Source organism: Haliotis rufescens, unplaced genomic scaffold (assembly GCF_023055435.1).
Source record: "Haliotis rufescens isolate VD_foot unplaced genomic scaffold, xgHalRufe1.0.p SCAF_4, whole genome shotgun sequence".
In the NCBI taxonomy this organism is placed as follows: domain Eukaryota; kingdom Metazoa; phylum Mollusca; class Gastropoda; order Lepetellida; family Haliotidae; genus Haliotis; species Haliotis rufescens.
In genome coordinates, this window is record NW_025964112.1 from 21101904 (window position 1) to 21125093 (window position 23190).

General features: G+C 36.8%; 1 protein-coding gene across 10 annotated transcripts in view; it reads left to right on the top strand.

Annotated features, from left to right (window-relative positions):
- Positions 1 to 23190, top strand: part of LOC124132148 (tensin-3-like) — a 304124-nt gene that overhangs the window by 142703 nt on the left and 138231 nt on the right. The window contains exon 1 of one of the 10 annotated variants that reach the window (XM_046495857.2): positions 15023 to 15348. The exons of 8 other annotated variants lie outside the window; for them this stretch is intronic. In XM_046495857.2, the coding sequence (XP_046351813.1) occupies positions 15187 to 15348 (162 nt within the window). In that variant the 5' untranslated portion in view covers positions 15023 to 15186. Of the gene's footprint in view, positions 1 to 15022; positions 15349 to 22296; positions 22411 to 23190 lie in introns of those variants that run through there. One more of the 10 variants, XM_046495866.2, reaches the window with a different exon arrangement.

The window sequence follows — 23190 nt, forward strand, 5'->3', positions numbered from 1 at the left end:
AACAGTGTTTCTAAACTTGAAACTTATTCTCATATTAGTAGGTGATATTTATGATATCATTTTCAATTTCATTTGAAAATGGATATAAGGTTTTCTCACTGACATAACTTTCATTCCATATGATGGCGATGATTAATGGAGGAAGATGGGCATAAAATTTGGGTGAATTAATTAATTGGGTGGTTGATCTGAACAGAACGCTGTTCTAGTCAGGTGGCCAGGTTTATATCAACTCTTGAGAATCTGCCACAAATTAGTGACATGATGAAATATTTTCTGCCAGAATCAGGAAAAGTACGAGCAGTATTTCATTATATAATGAGTGTATTCCCAGATAGCCGGGAGATGTAGCCAGGCCTGTTTCTTGTGAGCGATGCTCCAGACAGAGCTGTTGAGTTGGTCATCATCACATACATTTACCACCAGATCTACCCACAGTGGTAGGTGCTTCAAATACAAGCTAGACACTCTGATTGTGACTTCTTATGTGCTGCTACCTAAGTAGGGCTTGCTGTCGGCCTTCTTCAACCATTAAAGCCAGTAAGTCAAGGAATACATGTAAGACAAAAGAATTCTGCAAGTATACAAAGGCCAGAGTTTCACATGGAGTTTACATTATGACATTTTAAACATTTTGAATTTTCATTTACAGGTATCATATATTCACAAACACATGAAAATATCAAAACACATGATATCTCAATACTTCTTTAAATGTCGGTAAAAATGAATTGTGAAATTGTTGCAGTTCATCAGCAATTGAAATAGCAAATTTATGGAATATCTCTATTTCTGAATTAGAACAGTAGGGTGCCCCAATGTTAAGTGATTTAATGTAGTGGTGCTGCAAATTATGTGATACCCTGCTAGGACAAGGCAGCCAAATTGCCAGGAGAACCATGCTAAAACCCTGTCCATACACTAAATAATCAAGGAATTCCAATCAAACTTCTGATCTGTACAATATCATCAGCCTTTATAGAAATGCTGATATATTTGGCAACTCTTTCTTGATACATTTAGGAAATGGATAATTTTGCCTGCTGATATCAACTTACTCAAGTCCATGTTGATGGTTCACATCTCTATTGGTTGTAGATTCTCCATATCAACTTACTCAATTCCCAGTTGATGGTTCACATCTCTATTGGTTGTAGATTCTTAATATCAACTTACTCAATTCCCAGTTGATGGTTCACATCTCTATTGGTTGTAGATTCTTTATATCAACTTACTCAATTCCCAGTTGATGGTTCACATCTCTATTGGTTGTAGATTCTTTATATCAACTTACTCAATTCCCAGTTGATGGTTCACATCTCTATTGGTTGTAGATTCTTTATATCAACTTACTCAAGTCCATGTTGATGGTTCACATCTCTATTGGTTGTAGATTCTTTATATCAACTTACTCAAGTCCATGTTGATAGTTCACATCTCTATTGGTTGTAGATTCTTTATATCAACTTACTCAATTCCCAGTTGATGGTTCACATCTCTATTGGTTGTAGATTCTTTATATCAACTTTCTCAATTCCCAGTTGATGGTGGTACATATCTCTATTGGTTGTAGTTTCTCCATATCAACTTACTCAATTCCCAGTTGATGGTTCACATCTCTATTGGTTTATGGTTCACATCTCTATTGGTGGTAGTTTCTCCATATAAACTTACTCTAGTCCCAATTAATGGTACACATCATTTTTATCCCCCATCAAAAAGTAAGAGGGGGGAATAGGAATGGGTGCAGTTTGTCACATTTTGCTTTCGGTGCATAACTCAGAAAATGTTTAATATTTTATTATGCAATCTCATTAAAATCAAACCTTAGTTCTTGCTACCGCTAAACAAAGATCTGAAGACATCCCATTAGGGGTCACGTCAGAACGATCTTTCATCCGACCAATGAGAGCGTCGCCTACCAGATCATGAAAGTGACAGTCAGAATGTGATTTCTAATCATACAACCTCGAAAACTTTAACACGGGGTATTCCAAACGATAGTTACAGGTGTAATGACTGAATCACTACAATCTAGACCATCTATAGCCAATCCAGAATGTTTTTTTGTTTAGGTTTCAAATTTGTATATGAAATATATAATTTATTTATAATTTAATTTGTATATGTATTTGTAATAGAGAATTTGTCAAAATATGTTTCGAAGCGTAGTCGCCAATTTGAAATTAGTGCCGTAAAGCATAAGAAAGCTGCCTTCTGATTGGTCATTCTACTGGTCGGTCAAAGTTCGCGCAAGGTCGGTCTGACGTGACCCGTAATGGGATGTCCTCAGATCTTTGTTTAGCGGTAAAGAGAACTAAGGTATGATTTTAATGAGATTGTTTATTATGAAACTTTGCATATGTATCAAACACATGCTGAATTGGTTCCTTTTGCTGTTTCCATGGCAATAAGTATGACTTAACCCAAGTACAGACTGCATTCTTTACCAGAGCATAACTTAAAAGCCAGATGGGTTGTAGTGTTCATTTCTGGATCATGTACCGTATATCGCTGTGTATAAGGCGAGTTTTTATCCCCCGCCGCGTGAAAGCGCGAAGCGGGGGATATAGTATTCACGACCGTCCGTACGTCCGTCCGTACGTCCCACCTGTTTGTTGCCGCGATATCTCAAGACCTAAACACTGGATTGTCTTCATATTTGGAACTATGGTGTATATACAGACTTCGCAGACACCAGTCGGTTTTGGTGACCTTGACCCCATTTTCAAGGTCACAGCAGGCATATCTGCTTTTGGAGTTGGAAAACGGTGTTGCCGCGATATCTCAAGAACTAAACACTGGATTGTCTTCATATTTGGAACTATGGTGTATATACAGACTCCGCAGACACCAGTCGGTTTTGGTGACCTTGATCCCATTTTAAAGGTCACAGCAGGCAAATCTGCTTTTGGAGTTGGAAAACGGTGTTGCCGCGATATCTCAAGAACTAAACACTGGATTGTCTTCATATTTGGAACTATGGTGTATATACAGACACCGCAGACACCAGTCGGTTTTGGTGACCTTGACCCCATTGTCAGGCGGGGGATATTTCGTCACTCTGTCACAAATACTTGTTCTTACCTAAAATGAGGGGGCTAAGAAGGGGGGTCGTCTTATACACGGAGTCGAGATCTCACATTTTTTTCCACTGGCGATGTCAACCGGCGTCCGATAGCCAACCCAGCATTTGACAATAAAACTTCGCATTTCATCCTAAATAACTGTTCCAATAACTATTTCCATACATAAACATGATTTGTGTCTCTTTTCCTTGAATAAAGTTTAATAATTTCTGCAAATAAAGTTGAAATGAGCCTCGCCTCGATGCAGATTGTCAAACCACCTGACACGGTAAAACAATCAACATCCGTGAGTAGAGAGCCGGAAGTACCGGTTAGCATTTGCATATTGCACATGTGACCTAACATGTGATAACCGGTGGAGCTGAAATCAATTCCCGCTGTTTTTACAGTTGTATTAACAAGTGTTGGAGACGGTGTGTACAAGTGATTGTGGAATAAGCACGCTGAATCTGAAGCAAACATAAGCCTAGTTAGTTACAACATAGTTAATTGGCGATTAAATTACTCACCATTGTCTCTTATATGTTATTACTTCATAAATGAATTTTATTTTACGGGCACCAATTTGGTGTCGTACCGTGTAAACACAAAATGGCGACGTGTGCTGGAGTTACACACGCGACCTATCATTGTAGAAAAAAAACAACGCAAGATAAACATATTTTTATTGCATATATAAGGTTTGTGTGCGCACTTGTGATGTCCGTGTGCGAAATACGCTACAGTCGGAAAGCGCACGTTAAATCTTCTATATCAGTCAGACTTGTGATGTGTTCTATTCCCGGTCGCCTTATACACGGAGTATAGGATTTTGGGTTGATTTTTAAGGCGTCTTATACGTGGGGTCGCCTTATACACAGCGATATACGGTATCCATAATTTTTTAATAATATTTTGAATGAAACTTTATCCCCATAATAACACAGTACTGAAATTATCATGCTAGTTTGGATTGTATAAAGATCTACGTAGGGTTGTCTGAGAACTGTCACCTTAGTTACCTAATTGAGATGTATACCACTTAAGAGAGGAGCTTGTAGATGGTATATGGTTAATTATTGTGAATAACATGCAAACCACAACTTACAAGTGGCACCCAAACAAGCCTACTTGTTGTGGGTTTAATAAATGAATTAGCGCATGAAATCAGACCATTTACAAACAGTTCCAGTGAACATAGTTCACAGGGGCGATTGCGTTGCACACAACCAGACATTTCATATTGGCTGGGATACACCTATTTCATGGTTAATGGTTGTAGATTCTTTATATCAAGTTTAGTCTTGCTAAAAAGCTTTGATAGTATAAAGTACTGAAGTGAAGTTGTCTAGCGTGCTTGGATGAAGGTGCTGTCTCCCTGCCAACTATCTTACATGAGGAAGTCATCATTCTCAGGCCAACTATTTATATATTGCATTAACAAACTATCACACTTCCTGATAGGTTGCACAGGTTGTTTACAAAGCCGATGAAAAATTGGTTGTGAAGCTCTTGGGCCAAGTATAATTAAACCCTATTTCTGGCGTTGAAAGATGCCCAACATGCAGGCAGGTAAATGGTTCACTAAGAATTGACTTTTGATACCATAAAAGTCACTTTCTATTTAGTCCTGTGAGAGCTAGAAACAGGTGACTGTGTCTTATCAGGTGTGATAATTACATGTATCCCATACTGTTGTATTTATGCTTCATTTTATTTAGAGCAGATATCTGGTGCAATTTATGATTAATTAATGTTGGGGCTGTTTCAAATCAAGGAGTTTACTTGCAGGTATTGACACCAGAGTGAGAAATTACTCAGATGGGTTAATGTGAGTCTCTTAGAAAGATTAAATATTAAGTTTAGTCATTATATTTCAATCAGCTCATAAGGGGTTTTATTGACCAGATATAAAATGGAAAATGAGATTTGTTTCCGGTTGTCGCTTTTGATTTATCTTTGAACGATACTGTGATACTTGAATTGCAGCTCAATATGTTGGTGTAAACTTTGTATCAAGATACTGATATCAACACCTGAACTTTGAAGTATGGTATAACATTGAAAAACCTGGGGTGATATAACTATTTTTACTTAATTGATCCAACAGTGATGAAACAAGAAGTAAAAATTATGCATACTCAACAAATGATTTGTCTCTCATATGTCATGGGAATAAATGTCCCATGTTCAGTTCTCATTTTGGTATCTCATTTAAAGCTCAGATTTTGATTATGAAATTATCTTTTTTATCACACGCAGTAGATATCATGATACGTACCATAATACATCACACTTAGTGGGCCATTTTACTTTGGCAGTGTATTGTATTAGCTAATTGGCCTAATATGAATGTATGTACATGAAAACAGGTGTTTTTGAGCCTCCTCACTATTTAGCCCATGGGCTTAAAATGGACTTAAATTAAGTTGAAAAACAGATTAATCTCCCTTATCGGATGTGCTTCAACACATGTTGTTGCATGTTTTTTTATGGCCAATTTGCCCCAATTTTGCACCTTAAGCTTGGTTAGAGGTTTCCACGTGCACATTTACAAGTCACAATGGATCCCTAACTCACTATGAAATATTATATGCATAAGACAGACTAGACTAACACATAGTCTCTGAAATGAACATATCGTACAGAAAAAGACAATCTAATAAAAAGGGAGCCCAGTGATTCTCTTCATTTTCAGATACTGCAGTAATCTAGACTTGCCAAACATTATAGACTTGCATGGGCTGTAGTTGATATAAATGTATCAGGGTCTGTAAGACAGACTAAAGACTGACATGCATAACTGCATTTGTTGTTACTTTTTGACAGATGTCATTTCAATTTTCAATGTGTTTTTGACTCATTATTTTCAAGTTGGAAAAGAAAATCATGTGTTATGTTAATGTGTTGCCCTCTCATTCCATTTGTGACTATTTTTTCATTAAACTTGGGATATTCATTCTTCTTATCATTTTTTGCCCAGTTTTGTTTTAAAGCCCAGGGCTTAAATTTGGTTAAAATTTTAATCAATTAAAATGTGAAAATCCATATTTAAGCCCAGGACTTAAAAACGTGCAGTTCCGGTTGTTTGTACTGTATCTGCAGTTTTCGTATTAGGGTCAGTGCAGCAAGTGTGACAAATGTTATTGGTGAAGCCGTAAAGCAATGCTTGCTCACGCCAGATTAAGCTGAAGCAGGGTTTCAGTTATCATTACTTTCTTTACTATCATTACTTTACTATCTATTTCATATAATAAAGAATTGATGGCAAAATAAGTGAAGTCTCTGATATTCAAAACTTATCCTATTATGTTAATATTCTGTGTTATAAGAATTATATTGTGGAAAATTAATATCATTATTCTAAAACATGTTATATTGTAAAATATTGGTATTGTGACACTGGCATTTGTTGTATGCTTGTAATATTTGATCGCTATGTATGCTGGTATAAAGAAAGATGTGTCTTGAAGGTAATATATATATACTTATATAATAGATTTGTTTGATTCTAGACAGGAGAACACATAAACTGTAAAACAGCATCTACCTATGTCAGTCAGTTTACGGCGCCCAGTTGTAGCCTGTGCTCATCTAAATCTAAATGAGAGATCAGCAGAGTATGTTAAGAATTCCATATTGAATTGGCCCTGACCATCTGTTGTGATGTATCATTGTTTAAAGCACTTGGTCAGTCAGTTGGACATCCTCCCTTTTCCAGGGATTGTAGGTTGTGTGTACAGACTGTTCTTCCAGGGAGTTCAAGTAGAGTTTATCAGTTGTAGAGTTAGTATCTACCTCAATCCCCAGCAGATGCAGAGTGTGGTTTAGTCAGAACATATTTGTGGCATCCCTTCCCGCTGCTTTCTCTGCTGTGGTATATGCAGTACACATCTCCCCCACTGCTTACTGTGCTGGTGTATATGAAGTATACATCTCCCCTACTTTGCTGGTGTATATGAAGTATACATCTCCCCTACTTTGCTGGTGTATATGAAGTATACATCTCCCCTACCGCTTACTATACTGGTGTATATGAAGTATACATCTGCCCCACTGCTTACTGTGCTGGTGTATATGATGTATACATCTCCCCCCACTGCTCTAATGCCATGCAACATTAATCCAGGTTGTAACATCTCCTTATGTGCCCTCAATGGTTACCCATTCACTGCATCCTCTCAGATTTAAATGTGACATTTTTAAAAAGTTAAATAGATATGACTGGTATTACGATCTTTAAGAGCTTGCAAATCTTTGTTGAGTTTGTTTGATGAATACAAGGATAATGTGTTACACTGTTAAAGAGGTGCTGATTTATCACCAATCTGGAGAGATAATGGATTTCAAGACACATTGTCATGGTTTGAACAAGTCTGTGATGGAAGTCTGTGGTGTGCATGTGGTTCAAATGCAACACAAGTATAAATTTGATAAAATTGGTGATTCTTTTCTCATGCTATTATATTTACAACCCCCATTCATTTACTTGAACTTTGCTATCACTTTTGCTCACATTATTAAAACCTCTGATAAGATGGTTCTTTCTGAGGTTAGATATGCTTACACAGTGTAATCATGTCCTGTACAGGTAGTGAAGATAAGACAAACACAAAATGCAGTTAACACCTTGATAGGAAGAACACAGTTGTTCCGTTAGTTCCAACCTTGTGCTGCTACAGCTCACTTCTCTCAACACGGCGTGTTATCCTGTAATGGATGAACACAGGTCCTGCTACATCTATCTGTTGTCAACAGTGTGGATAACACAAGTGCATTACAACAGAATGTTATAACAGATTGCCCAGCTTTAATGGACTTTCTTCCTTTCAGATGGAAGAAGTGGTTTACTGTTTTTAGGAGCAGGTTTATTCGGTTGCTGAATCTAGCTGAATTATCTTATCTGAATCGCTTGCTGTAAACAAGGTTCAACTACATTGGCCTTTGAAGTTGCATTATTTTATTTCTGTGGGGAACTCTTCACATCTATTTTTTTTTTAAAGATTTAAGTTCACCCAAACCAAAGGTTCACATTTTCAATGTCTTCTCTGTAAAGGTGTAACAATATGGTGGGCCTCGATACATATCCCAATACCATGGCTGCAACATGACTTGTATTCAGAAACAGTACTCCATAAGTTGATATTCTTTCATTTTGCAGGTGAATCACAACCATGAGTCATTTGTTTTTTAATATCAGAGATCGAAGATGGTATGTTGTAGGGCATATAGGCTAGAGGGAATTGTGAATGTTATGCTTTCTATAGACCACAGGAAAAAACTAGACAATCTGCATAAGCTGGTTGTTGAACAATTTCGGTTATTATTCACGTTTTACTCCAATATTACTTGCAATGGTATTCTGTGCCTGCAGCTAGAGGGGTTATAACGGTTCTTCTCATTAAGAAACAATGCAGATGTAGCTGCAGTGGGGAACCTCTGTATCTAATGTATGAATTTTTTTTTTTGTTAATGTTTGGTATTTGAATGATGACAGAAATGGATGTATGGATGTATTGACACAGTGAAGGGAAAAGAAGTCTCAATTCAAAATGATATACAAGTGATGTTACTGTTACTCTTGTTATCAATTTAATTGCTGTATAGATTTACAGGTTTGGGCTGCAATAACATAACTTTACTTTGATCAGTATGTACAAAAAGAAAGATTTCAGGTTGAAATTAATGCTCAAATGTATACTTTTTAATGCTTATGTATATCTGAGATATTAGTGCACCTGTGTGGAGTTTCCAGTAGGGAGCCCAACACAAACAGGTGCAGGAATATAGGTATCACTGGCCTACATAGATCAAAGCAGTGCTGAGGAGTTGAGGTTGGTATAGATATGCAGATAAAGTATGTACAGGATATGATATTCATCATGTTGATCTGTGGGTCAACCAGGCTGGTCAAGAGTACGAGGAGCTTGTAGGAGTTGCACATGGTGGGGGAGGGGTTTTATGTAGGGTGAGGGAGTAAACTGTTGGGTACATAGTTGTGAGGTGCAAGGAGTATCTGAAATAGATTACAGAAACATCATTTATGATTTTGACTGCATTAACCTTTTTAAATTCTTGTATTTCTATGATTATGGCAACATTTTGCTTCTAAATAAATCACTGTTTATTTCATTGAGTAGAAATGCTACTATGATCATCAATTTGAGGCCAGCAATTTATGGGTTGATTTTGTGAAATCCAGTTAATGATTGGCTGAAATAGTTTTATTGTTAAGAGTTCTGGCTTGCTTCAGTTGACTTTACTGAAACATACATGGAAGTAAGATTATATTGATGACACTATCAACTAATGTCCTGACAAGAGTTTAGCTGTCCAGGAATGCACGTATATGTGTGGCATGAATGTACATTTTAAACCTCATGCTAGAGCACTCCAAAATGAAATGTGATAAAGAGATACCTATAGTTAGACAACCTTTTAATTTCACACCGCAGTAGGTTTATCTTGGTATGTTGCATGTCTCTGCTCTTTGTTCTGCCATCAATACTGCTACAACAATTTCCATCCATTTAGCTATAATAACGGTTACGCTATTTTTCAGGGCATTATAATTTGCAGAAGCCCTCGGTCTTTTCAACTCCCCTCCTCCGTCGGGCAGTTAATGGAAGACCTCGGGCTTCTGCAAATGATAATGCCCTGAAAAATAGCGTTACCCTTATAATAATAATCTCAGAAGGTGTGTTGTAGAGGATAGGTTTGATGCATGATAGATTCCAGCTTGTGTATTCTTGGAAATTATTTTTATTTAAGAAATAAATGATGAGTGGTAGTTGGTTATTGTACAATAAAACACGGCGGGGAGAATAAACCATGAGGGGCAATGCCCCGAGTGCCTTTATATTTCCTGCAGTGTTTTATTGTACGGTAATCAATGACTATGAGTCATGTACTTCTTATATAAGACATCAACATTTTGTACAGCCTCTTTAACTCTTTCATCACTGGCTGCCCCAGAGTTATGTCCCTTGAGACCCTGCAGTCCCTGACACTGACAAGGCCTGTACACTGGCCTCCCTGGCAGTATTATTGGAAAATCACACTATCATTTTTGATGCACTTTTTCTACCAGAAACTTGCTTTTAATATACATTTATCATATACCATTGTAAAGAGGATTAAGTATACTTTAACATTCTTTGTTGTTATTGTCTCTAACCTTTGTTATTTTCTAATTACAGGTGTTTACAAGTGAAATAAAACTTGAAAACACTGAAAAAATGAAAACAGACAATGAATTTTGGCTCAAATTGTATTACAAATCACAAAAATAAATTACAGATACAAGGTAAACATAACACAGTGGTCTTGTCATCTTGGACGGCACAGGTAATCCCAGGTGTTACAGGTAAATTCTCTTCATGCACATCTGTAAACAAATAAACAAGTTTACAACTCTTGGTACTGACTTTGTTTTCTATACTGATGTCACATATTACTTATGATACACTTACAGCCTCTTAGGTAAACTCGTTAACACAGGTAAACTTGTTAACGCAGGTAAACTCGTTAACACAGGTAAAAACACAAATATTTGATTTATTTTGTTCTTTTTCAGGATTTGAAACAAAAATTAAGTATTTAAGTTTTTAAAAAGTTATTTATCACATTATCTGAACATTGAACCACAGCTACTATAAGAATGACATCACAGGGAAGATAACACAGATTGATCTGAAGAGGGAAACATTGTAAAAGGACGGAAAGATCGTAAATTCAAGTTCTGCAAATATACAAGTTGTGATAACATATTTACAATACACTGCTATTTACAATTGCATAATAAATTAAATCAGTACTTTATTAAATCAATTAATAAATAAATATCATTACAGTTACTAAAATTTAAATTAAGATGTAAAAAACAAGAAAACAAACATGAATATGGAAATAAATTTTATTCAAATTGAGCGAAATATAAGGACATACGACAAACCGGCAAACTACAATTCGGATTGCGATCAGAAAAATAAATTTAAAAAAAAACAAACAGATACGTCATGCCACTCACCTTTGTTGTTGTTGTGATCGCTCGTTCACGTGTAGGCTGCATTCTCATTCGTCGCACTGATAATCTGTTCAAACACAGAATCATTGTAAAACAGTTGGAAAAAATCAATAGCACGACTCTTCACTCACCGTGTCAATATATATTCTTGAATCCGGTCGCCTCTTCAAAATCCCTCATGTCTCCACTGTCGTGTGTCCCTCTGCCACTCCCATTCTCGAAAGTTGGCGGGGGGGGGGACACCTCGTCGAAACCGTCAAAATCTTCACGAAAATATTCGCGAAATTCCCTCTCCCCTTCGCGTAAATTATTCAATTCAAACACATTATTATTCCCGATATAGTCGTTGTTAATCATCTGATCGCTATCCGAATCGTAGTTGGCCGCCATTACGCTTGATTTACGATTCAAGCGAGAAAAATACCTGTCGCGAAAACAGGTGACATACCCGCGATTTTCGCGCCAAAAAGACGGGGAAATTCCATCGAATGACGTGTCAATACGTGTAGATCTCGTTTCCATATTTAGAACGAGATTACACACGAGAAAGGAAGTAGAAAGAGCGATTTTGTAAACACGCTCGCGCCGCCCGATTTATCGGGCAGCCGGGTTCTGGGCCTCGGCTTATGCTGCCCGATTTTTCGGGCAGCCGGGTCCTGGGACACGGTTTATCCTGCCCGATAAATCGGGCAGTCGGGGCGAAAGGGTTAAGGATGTTAAGAAAATGTATGAGCTTTTATAACTGTTTTCCCCTATTTAAGTAATGGTGGCTCCCTGAATAAAACCCGACCTCGGCAATGTCTGACAAATTCATTTTATGGAGGGGGGTATTTCTCAGATATTATGACAATTTTCACATCGATATAGCTGTACCTGTTCTTCTAGTACCAATTGTCACTTTTGAATGCGTTCATTCCAACATGGCAGTCATCTTCATTGCGCAGCTACATCTATGGGGAACAACTCACAAGACACTTTCCTCTAAAAATTAACATCGTCCAATTTACGATGTCATCCAGGTGCAAGTACATGTTCGAATCTCCAGATATTACTTCATGATAGAACAATGTTTTATTGTGAAATAAACCATTTTTTGTTTTTCATTGTTCTGTGTGATTTATCGTGTAGCCATCTTATATTGGTACATAATAAACATTTGTTTTTGGCATAAGCTAAATATGACAATGTGTATTGCAAGTGAAAAAATGTCAGATATCTTATGTGTGCATGTTCAGATAAAACCTTTGTCACTTTTGAAGTTTTATTGGAACACAGAAATGTTTGATGACTTTGTTGTGTTGTTCCCAAAGAAAGTAAGAAAATAAGATTACTATAGTCATAAAATGTTATTATTGTTCTGCTGTACAAATATTTGACCTCTTCATGACCTTAGTTTTGAAAAAAAGCCAATTGAAAATATGAAAAATATATTTAGTAGGAAAAGTGAAATGATAAGTATGAACACTTGGCAAGACCTGGTTGTACAGATGAAGCTTTGAAAGTCATTCAGTATTCCTTTGCCAGTTTGACATTTACCACTGACAAGTTTTGCATCATATTGGTGCTGCTTCAGACAATGGTTGCATTCCAAGACTGCGAATCAGAATTGAATGTATGTCAGGCTGTGTGGAGGGTTGCAGCAGCAGATGGGCGATGACAGGTGTGTCAGACTGTCTTGTGGGATCTGCAGTGCAGAGGAGCTCAATATTCAAGGAAATTTAAGATAGGAGCTACTTGTATGTGACAATTGAGCTTTCTGGATTTTGTTGATTATTCTGGAAGATCTAGTCTGTCTTTGATCCCTGCTGAGAAAGATCGAAGATCTGATGCATAAACATGTGAAACATATCTTGAAGTTCTTTGGACAGATATTGTTGTTTTCTACTTGTGAAACTTTATCACCAAATGTTGACTGTTGATCAGTTTTCATGACTGCTCTTTCAAGATTCTAGGGAGTTGGAACCAGTTAATGTATTTGTCTTTGTTTTCATACGGTGACAGCTTTAGTTGTGGAAGTAAAATGTTATTGCTGATTATTTCCTTGTAGCAGAATTAACCCCTTTACTAATAAAAACAAAACTACAATGAATAACAACCACTAGACAGATGAAAATGGACAATTCCTATATGAATCATTAAGGCTAATTGTTCATCTCAGGTTACTGCAGTATTGGCTTTAACAATGTTGTACAAGGACATTGTTATAAATCTTAAGATATCTTCTTGTGTTAAGATATCTTCTTGTGATCTCTTTCATCCAGCAGCAAATTAAATACAAGCTACTTTTCAGGGGCATGTTCCAAACACGTGTGGCTATATACAATAACTGGATTTATTGGTAGACATCTTGACAGATCGCCACCTAATTTATCGAACAATAGCAGTCAAGAAAACTGATCGTTAAGTGATCTGGAAGCATTGATTGATAAAAGTATTTTGGAGCCTTTTCCTGAGAATCTGTGTCATGTTTGTTGAGAGAGATCCACCTGTGCTGGATGCCATGTTTGGCTTGGGACCTGTGAAGTTTTCTTAAGATGGGTTTTACAAGGATTTTGGCAGTGTACTTGGTGAGCACATGTGGCTATAATGGAATTAAACCATTCTTATGAATAACAAGCTATTGACAGACTGGATGGATGAAGCTTTCAGAAACTTAATCCTAAGTATTTCTTTGAAAATGTGATATCAAGACTTAATGCCCAGCTCTGTTCTCTGCCATTGAATTTACTGATGATCCTAAATTGCTGGCACTTTTATTCAGTGTTCATTTTGGGCAGAAAGGGCCTTATACAGAGTTCGTTGTAGCTTGCATAACATTGGACATGTTCCCATCTAATTTAATCCTGGGATTACTTTGAATGCAAAGTTATAGATTTTTTTGACAGTACTGGAAGTGGTCATAACACACCAGGGGAACCCTCCAAGGATTGTATGAAACCACGGAAATTGATGTAGCGAGATCATGATACATCTGGTGGCCATTCTGTCTCCTTCATCTAACTCCTGGATTCCTGAATCCCGTGATATTTACAGACCTAACTATAGCTCACTTACATCTTCATTTGCGGGTTCCGGAAGCACATGACTGATTTCCAGATTTTACCTGTGTCTTGCCCATCTAAAAGATGTGTACAAGTGGTCACTTCAAATATACCCATCTGTGAAGACGCCTTCTGAAGCAAATGGCTTTAATGTTTGTTTTTCTCTTGGATTATTATTATTCAAACAGAAAAGTGCTCTGTGGTGTTGTGTCAGTTTTAGAGATTGAACTTTTGTCTTTGAGTTTGTTGTACTTTTGTTTTAAGGTTGGTCATTGATCAGGAAGTGATATTTATTTGATATTGGGATCATTTTTCCCTGTTAATAAAACTCTCAAGAGCAAAAGTCTAATTTACCTATTAATTTGGAGGTACACTCTTCGAGTAAGGTGAAAAGTTTAACAACCAGTGTCAGTTATTCCTGACTGATTCCACCTGTCTGTTCTCACCTGGAAGAATTTTCACGTTTTGAGGAAAAATTCGGAATAATCTGGAGATTTACTTCAACACTCCTGCTGATCTGAATACTTAAAAGTGTGTCATGTGGAAGAGTGTCCGGAATTGTTGTTACTGCTCCAGTATTTCACAACTTCCACCAAGTTCCTGCATTATCTGCACACATGAGGTTCATCTTCCATGGCTGAACCTACCTAGATCATAAATTTCCAAGAACAGTAGAAATTGAGAAATAGCTCTGTTGGATTGCCAGCACCAGACAGACTCCAACAGTTTAGACTGAAGGAAACCACTAATCATTGCTTGAACATTTTGGCAGGAGAGAGAGTGAGAGAGAATCCCAGCTCATCCGACCGAGTCTGAATACTGCTAGTGTAGTGTCATAGCCGATAATAGCAGTTACGTGTATTAACTCTTCCTCCCACCATCCACACACACCAGCCTGGCTTGGCATTAGCAGGCTGCGGATTGTGGCTGCACTTCGGGATGCACAGGGTGCACTCTGCCCCATGCTTTCGCAATACTGTAAGATGCATGTAGAAAATTTGGACATAGAGGAACGGACAAAAGACAGCTTCAAGTAGTTACCAATGCAGCCATGCTAAAGTTTGTGTACACTAAACCGCCAAGAGGAAAAGGAAATCTAGGATCCCCCACCTCGGAAACTTACCCCCCAAGGGATAGAACCCCCACCCCCAGGGGCAGAGTGTCACCTAAAGTTTCGTTTTTGTCCAGTCGGAAGTCACCTGTTTCTTCACACGTAGGTTTCTTTTATGTTTTTGTGTTTTGGTGTTTGTGGGTATACATTGGTTATCACTGCAATATATACATTTATGATTGATTCTCTATTCAAAATTTGTTTTTCAGATTTAATTTAGTGCAAAGTGTCTTTTTGAACTGAATCAAATGACAGTTTTTCCACTGTGATGATTTAGTTAATATGGTCGATGTTTAACATATGCTTGTAATTAAGGAATGAAAGGTTAAAAAATATTTCAGATAAAAAACATCATGGGAAGTTATTATGATTATGATCTTTAAAGTGAAACACAATATCAGCAAACTGACAAAAAAACAGCAGCATGTTACTTTATTCTTTTTAATTAGGAAGCTGAATAGGTAAAGTAACAATCAACTGTTCATAAGTATTGTTATGTAAATATTAACAAATATCAGATCAGTTACCAATTACATGCATAGACATGTGTGCTAGGGAAAGAAGAACATATACACAAACCTGTTGCTGGGGTCATGGAGAAAGTATAAGATTAGACTATTGTGAGTAAGTACAACAAAGTTTAAATGATTGAGTTGAAGAAATCACATGTATGTATTTACCAGTGGTGATCTCAGTCTAAATAATGAACAGTATTTGTATTTTAGAATTACACAGTATATCTACTTGTTGAACACGAGCTACTCAGAAGCCTGTCTGGTCGGTTTGTTGATGTGTGTTGCCATGGCAATATTTTCCCAAGATGATCATTTCAGTGTATGCTTTAAACAGACAGTCAGGCTCTCTTAGAGAATATCCAAAATAAACTGTAGTTTTTGTCAGTTTATTCATGCTTTTTAATTTATCACATTTATCAGTGTGCACAAGATGTTTTCAACAGAGTTCCTTACATGATGTTGAAGTGTTACGTCATAGAATTATTCCTCAATAGAAGCTGGGGATGTTTTATGTTGTCTGATAAAACATCCCAATACAAGAATAACACCTAAGTTGTAATCTTATATTCCAATATTGATCAGTTGAGAGGTTGGCAACAATTAAATGAATTTGTTGTGTAGGAATATCATGCTTTAACCTAACAAAAGCCAAAGTGTTCAGATTAAGAACATGTGCCCAGACTTAAGCAGATATTAACTCCAGCTATTCCTATTGGCTATATGTTGGAAAGTAGGTTCCAGCACCGGGTCTCATTCCACAAAGCAATATTCTCTGATTGTTTCACATAGACCTACAATGGATTGTAGCACTAAGATCACTTTGTTGAATGGAGCCCCATATTATAAGTGAACCTGCGGAGAATACATTTCACCTACAGAAGGTGGTGATACCAAAGAAGTTGGAGCACTAACCCTCTTGAAGCCTGTACTATGCTTGATGAAAACAGATGGAGCTTGGCATATGTTTGTTATTTTCAGCCTAGAGTCTATACTTGGAAGCAGAAAAAACATTTACCTTCAGACAAGAAATGTTCAAAATTGCGTGAAACATTCTTGTGGGAAGCACACACTCAACAGAACAAGACAGTTGTTTGGTGGTTATTTTGTTTGTTGTTTGATAGTTTCAATGGAAAAATAATGTATATTGTTATTCTAGTTTAAAACGTATTCATGATCTCATAAGATTTGTCATAAGTTTGAGTGTGGTGTACCAGATGAAGTACCTGCTTCTACCTCTGTCTGTGTTAGTCTCATAACACCTGTATATTTCTTGTTGTCTCCCCATCAACAGTCAACAGTATACTGTCCTTGGTCCCTTATGCCCTAACAACCATTTACCAAGGAACTACCTGTTGTTGATCAAACCAACAACCTGTTCTTGCTGCCATGAACCCAAAAACCTGTTCCCTAAACCATTGTTCCACAATTATCTGAGTGAGTGAGTTGGGATGTGACTTAACTGAAACACTCTCAGAAGTTGTATTATGTCATCATAAACCTATCAGCTGAATGTGTGAGGAAAGACTGAAGTGAAGCAAATTTTAGATGTTTTTACCATTTTGATTAAACCCACGAGCATAGGTATTGTGCTGACTACCCTAGAATCATAATTAGGGGAAATCTTGTATTTGAACTCATGATCCTGGGATTCTGGAATCAGCACAGCAAATTGTGACACCTTTGATGACTGGGACACCCATGCCTCTATTCAGTCATTGAACCCAAGTACCTTGATTGTGTAGCCTGGCTGATTGTGTGGCATCACCTCGTAGATGTGTGGATCATTGCTATTAACCTATAGTTTATCTTAGTTATTTGACCTGCCAATACATAAAGGTAGTTTTGCAAAGACACTTTCTTTCAGATGGTGACAGACACTTACTTGTTAAAGCCACTGACACAAATGTGTCTTGTAGCCATTGACACAGATACTTCTTCTTGCAACTGACGGTCCCATCTTGTGGCCTCACAAACTCATCAGCTATCTCATTACTTTTGTCATGACAAAACAAAAACCTGTAGTGTAAATTGGTTCAAACCATTTTATGCCATTAGACTTGCACACTTTCACACACTCACAAACTTTATCTTAATCATCCAAGACATCGGTGTACATTTGACTGGTTCCTTAACACATCATTAAGTATGTAAAGGTTGGTTAGGAACACCTGTTGAATTACACAACCTGCCCCAGACCATACTTAACATTCATCTATTTCCCTGGTATATAGTGTCAGGTAATATCTAGAAATGTATGCCTGCACAAAAGTAAATCAATTTGGCTTTCAAATAGTTTTGATATTAGTTCCACAAGTGGTTCCCCTGATGAGGACTGCGAGTTTCAGCTGAACTTTGAGTGAGAGCCAATTCAGACTTTCTTGTTGTTGCAATGGCAGATGTCGGTGAAGTTGCAGCGAACCTATATTTTTACTGCAGTCACTGGCAAACAGGACTGACGGATGAGAATAATTTGTGACAACCACTTTCATGTCAACAGTTCAAACTCACAATTTGTGCTTGGCTGTAGTTTAATTTGCAGTTTCCTGTTTAAATGACAACCCAGTGTGTGCTGCAGTAGTCTGGGATAGGAGTCAACTAAAAATGTCTGTCAAATGTGCTGCTGTGACTCTAATGGAATTGTTAGCCTGCAATCTGCTTGTTATGTAGGACAAAGGTCAGACATTGTCATAGCTTATATTGATCTAAGAATGGCTTGATATATCATAGCTATTGTTGATCTAAGAATGGTGGGATATTTTGTCAATTGAATTATTTTGTAGTTGTAGAATTGATGTATTTTCATTGAAATTAAAAAGAATTATGCATGTGGATTGTTCTTCATGTCTAAACCTGATCAGCATCGTAAGAAATGTTTAGGTTTCACAATTAATATTATTTCATTGTACAGACAGATTTGTTTATTTTTTACAGTAAATATACAGGAGGTTAAACAACATAAAATTAGTATAGGTCACAGTGTTGAATGATGGTCATTTTCAAAGAAAAAACCCATTATAAACTTAAATTCAGGGTTTTATTTTGAAAAATGTTTGCTGTATTGACTTGCTGCCTGTACTTCTTTATCTTCAAATTGATTCTAAACTTTGGACAAGGTCATTGATAAATCATTAATTATTTGGCTTTGGAATATTTCTCATACTTCTTATGATTAGTATATAGGAAGTATATTACTGCCCTTATTGTATTTATGTTTAGGAGAGTCATCTTAAATCAAAGAAATGTTTTGAATTCAGTGTGGTATGTTGGTAGTCATGATGAAATAGCAACAGCCAGATATACAATGTGTGGAATTAGGTTAAATGGTGATACAGGTGATGGCAAACAGAAGTTCCAGAAGAAATTGTACAAACATTAATATAACTGGATTATATCATAAGACAAGGATGTCATGCCAGCTAAGTGTCAGCAGTGATATAAACTGTGTGTCTTTCACCTCACACTTGCTTCACCCACACAACAACCTGTGAAGTGCAATTGTGCAGTTCTTGCACATTTTTGTGTTGGTTGCCATAGCAATTGTCTTGCATGCTATCCTACCTTCACCAACTGTGCAGACTTCTATTGTCTTTGAGGATGTTTATGTTGAAAGGTTATACACATCTTTTCTTCTAAGTGGGTCTCTAGTCTTTGCACTTTGGAAAAAGAATTTTATTTCATAGTTATTCTTTGGTTAAAATGTGTTTTCTGTCAAGAGCCTAGATACCTATTATATTTAGTTGTGCAATATAGTTTTTTGAAATTCATTTTCTGTACTAAGTAAAAGTATGAATATCAGTGTTTAGTTCGTACTTGATATATTTTGAGAATATTGCTTCAGATGTGTTATGGAATATTAATAAGCCACCTCCCAAAGCAACATAAACAAACCTCTTGTGGGGGCTAAGCTATATATGCTTTATGGTTATGATAGTAACATTCCCAGCAAATGTCAAAGTTTTCATTATGGGCAGTGTAGTGCAATGTTTATGAGCTTTTCCTTAAATCTGTGACATATTTAAAAGACAGTCATCATGAGTTTCAGAAGGATTTTATTTGATATTATATCTTAGTAGTACTTAGTGATGAAAAAAAGTTTTATAAATTGCCCTGTTGACATTTAGCCATAATAAACATTTGTTTTTAAGAAAATATGGGTTGATTTATGACCATTTAAACAGTTATATGGTTTTATTACATCAGGGCATAGACTTGTGTAGAAATAAGGGCAATGTAGAAGTGCCTGAACATTAATGCAGGAAATCTTTGAATGTAAACTTTTGCTAAGTGTTGTTTCAGTCATTTTAGGCTGTTGATGACATACCCTGGTGAGCTGCATTGCTGTGGCATTATTTTTACAAATGATGTACTTCATTTGTTCAAGATGTCCAATCTAAAATGGTGTATGGAATCAAATCTTTCTTTCACAGCCTCATCTTGAATGCTTTTATGATGTGATGACTTCATGCTTTCATCATCTGATGCATCTTTAGAGGGAGGGACACATATGCTTAGTCATTAATTTTGGATCACTGAACCAATTTTTACAATACATGTTACAGTATTGATGTTTGCCAAAATGGTGTATGCCATGATTTCTATCCTCCATCAGTGACATCATTTGTTCGGTACATAGGGACACAATGGTGTGTAGTTGCAGTCTTAAAATGTTAAAGTGCTGTGTGGACTTGGGTGGTGTCCAGTGGAGTGTCTGCATTTTTTTAGCAAATAAAGCCGAGACATGGATGATCCCATGGCCTATCCCTCTTTTCAAATTGTCACCATCTAATCTTAACTTTGGTTTTCATGCCGACAATATTGATAAAACTACTTTTGACCTATTAAACTCTGTTTCCACAGACAATCTGATGCAGTATGTCATGTGGTTGTGTTTTCCCCTTTATCTTACTTTCTAACAGATTGCATCCTAACTCATTCAGCAGCAATACTGAGTAGAAACCAGGTGAGCTACTTCCGCCTCTCGGTTTTTATGCTGGGCTAGAAATTCCTTTAAAGTATGGTTGTCAAAAAGTTTCAGCTCTGTTTTTGTGAAGAATTGGTGTGATCACCTGAGACAGAGACAGGCTGCACATGATGTGTGTAGTTCAAGGGATTCCTTTTGAGTCTTTTTCACTGCAGCAGTTGTATCAATTAAACTGTTGTTGTATTTAGAATAAAGTGGCCTCCATCTGTAGATGATTACTTCTCCTGCTCCCAATCTCTGCTTGGCAGGTTTTCAGGTAAGGAAGCAAGCTGAATCATTAACAACACTTAAGATGTGTAGGATGCTAGCCAATGAAATGTTACCGTATTCATTCAAATCAAGAAATGGAAATAAATATCTGTGAAGGTTTAGGTGGGGAGTCTACTCTTTGTAGTTTAGCTGGCATTATTGTTGAATCATTCTAAATTTATATTCAAAGAACTTGGGTTCATGCAGCTGCTGTTTTTGTGTTGAATTCTGGAGAAACAAGTGAAACTGGTTTACTCTATTTCATTTGCATATGAATGAGCATCAAAATAATGTGAATAACAATATGATTAAAAGCATTTTGAAATTTACAACTGTTTCAGTTCATTTCCTAAGCCCGAGTGACTATATAACTGAAATAGTTTTGATGCAACATTTAATTTTTTAATCACACACTTACTCCTGACAGTCATTTTATCAAAGAATGCTTCAAAATACACAGTTATACCCATGACTTGATGAATTGTATTTAATACTGGACTTGTTTGGGGCAAACAAGCAAGAGCTGTCTGAAAATCAATCAAGGAAGCACTGCAGCTGCTTTTTTAACAATGCTTTTCACCGAGAATGATATAAAGAGGATATGGTAGTTTCCCTCATTACTTTCTGCTCTGGACTAGAGCTATATTGGACTGAACTTGACTTGTGTAACATTCTTGTATACCTTTTGAACCCCCTTTTGTTGTCCATAAATCAATGTTTTGTTAGCCTAAGACATTGGCTTTCAAAATTAAACTTAACTTTTTGTCCAGTATTTTGTTTTCAACCACTGTAATACAAATATAATTGCAAAGGATCAGGGACAAATTCGTGTTTCGTATGAATACATTATATATCTTGGGATTACTTTGTCAAACATCACCAGATAATCAGGAGCAGATAATTCTAGAATGGACGCTTACAGATACAAGCAATCCATGTTTTGATCTTGCCATGGAAGACTAGAGCTACAAGATCACCTAAGTAGATGAAAGAAAATCATAGATAAATAACAGATTTTTGACAGGCCTGGAAAAAATGTTTACCCCTTCATTCCACCTTTTTGCTGTACCTCTATAATACCCAAGTGTCTCTGAGGTTAAAATTTATGAGCCCTAGTTCAAAGGCTAACCCTCTTGGTATTTATGGGCATAAAACCACTGCATTAGTCTCAGCTGTGGAGATTAGAAAATCAGCTCCCTGCGATAAGATTAGGTAGGTACATGCTTCCTCTGGTCTGTCAGTCTCCAGAGAAGGGGGACAACGTTTCGAAGGCAGAGTCTGCTTATGCCCAGGCGTAGAGTTTTGCAAACTTGACCAGGTTTTTTGTGTGAAGGGTTTGAAAAAGAAACTTGATGGAACATGTGCTTTTGTGTTAGCAACAGAAAAGGGCAGTGTCAAGCTGTTCAAACGGAAGAGAAGGTAAGTTTAAGAAACTTTGTTTAAAGAAAGCGGGAAGAGGAGAGTTTGGTGGTTGCCATAGCAGCTGTAGGAAAATGGAGAAGCATTTCCTGAGCCCCCACTTCCACATCTTGTGATTTGTGGTTAGTGTCTCATGTCAGATTCATTAAGAAGTATTTCTGTCATGTTTGTTTGGATAAGTCTGTGGTAGATAGTGAACTATTCATAATAAATGTGTGGTAGACCTTCATCTTGGTGCGGGTGGTAACCCAAGACATCATGGGTTGTTGAACATACGCAGGGTTTGTTTTGACAGTTCACTGTGCCATGGCTTTACCATGTATTTTATGCTGTAACAGGGTTCAATAATAGGGTCATATGCTTGTTCTTTATCAGATATGCATTATGCTATTATAGAAAGTAAGTTAGAAAAATATAAAAATGCCTCTCGTGCAAAGTCTTCTCATTCCCAGTACAAGGTAGTTCGGCTCATGTTCCACACATTTTGCTATATTTAGCATAGTTATACTACATGGGTGCACATGAGAGTAAACTCCTGACTTGCTAGAATTCTGTCTCTTGCCTATTATCAAGCCAGCTGGAATAGTCTGAGCAGAAGAATTGTTCACAGATAAAAAAAATTGGAACCTTGTAAACAAACATAGCTTGCTTGATACTATAACAACAAACATTTCACATTTCTGTACAGTTTCAAAGAAAAGAATTCTCTAAAATTTAAATCACTTTTCAAGGTACTTTGTAAATGTAAGACATTGTAGGAGAAACTACACTTTCTACCCT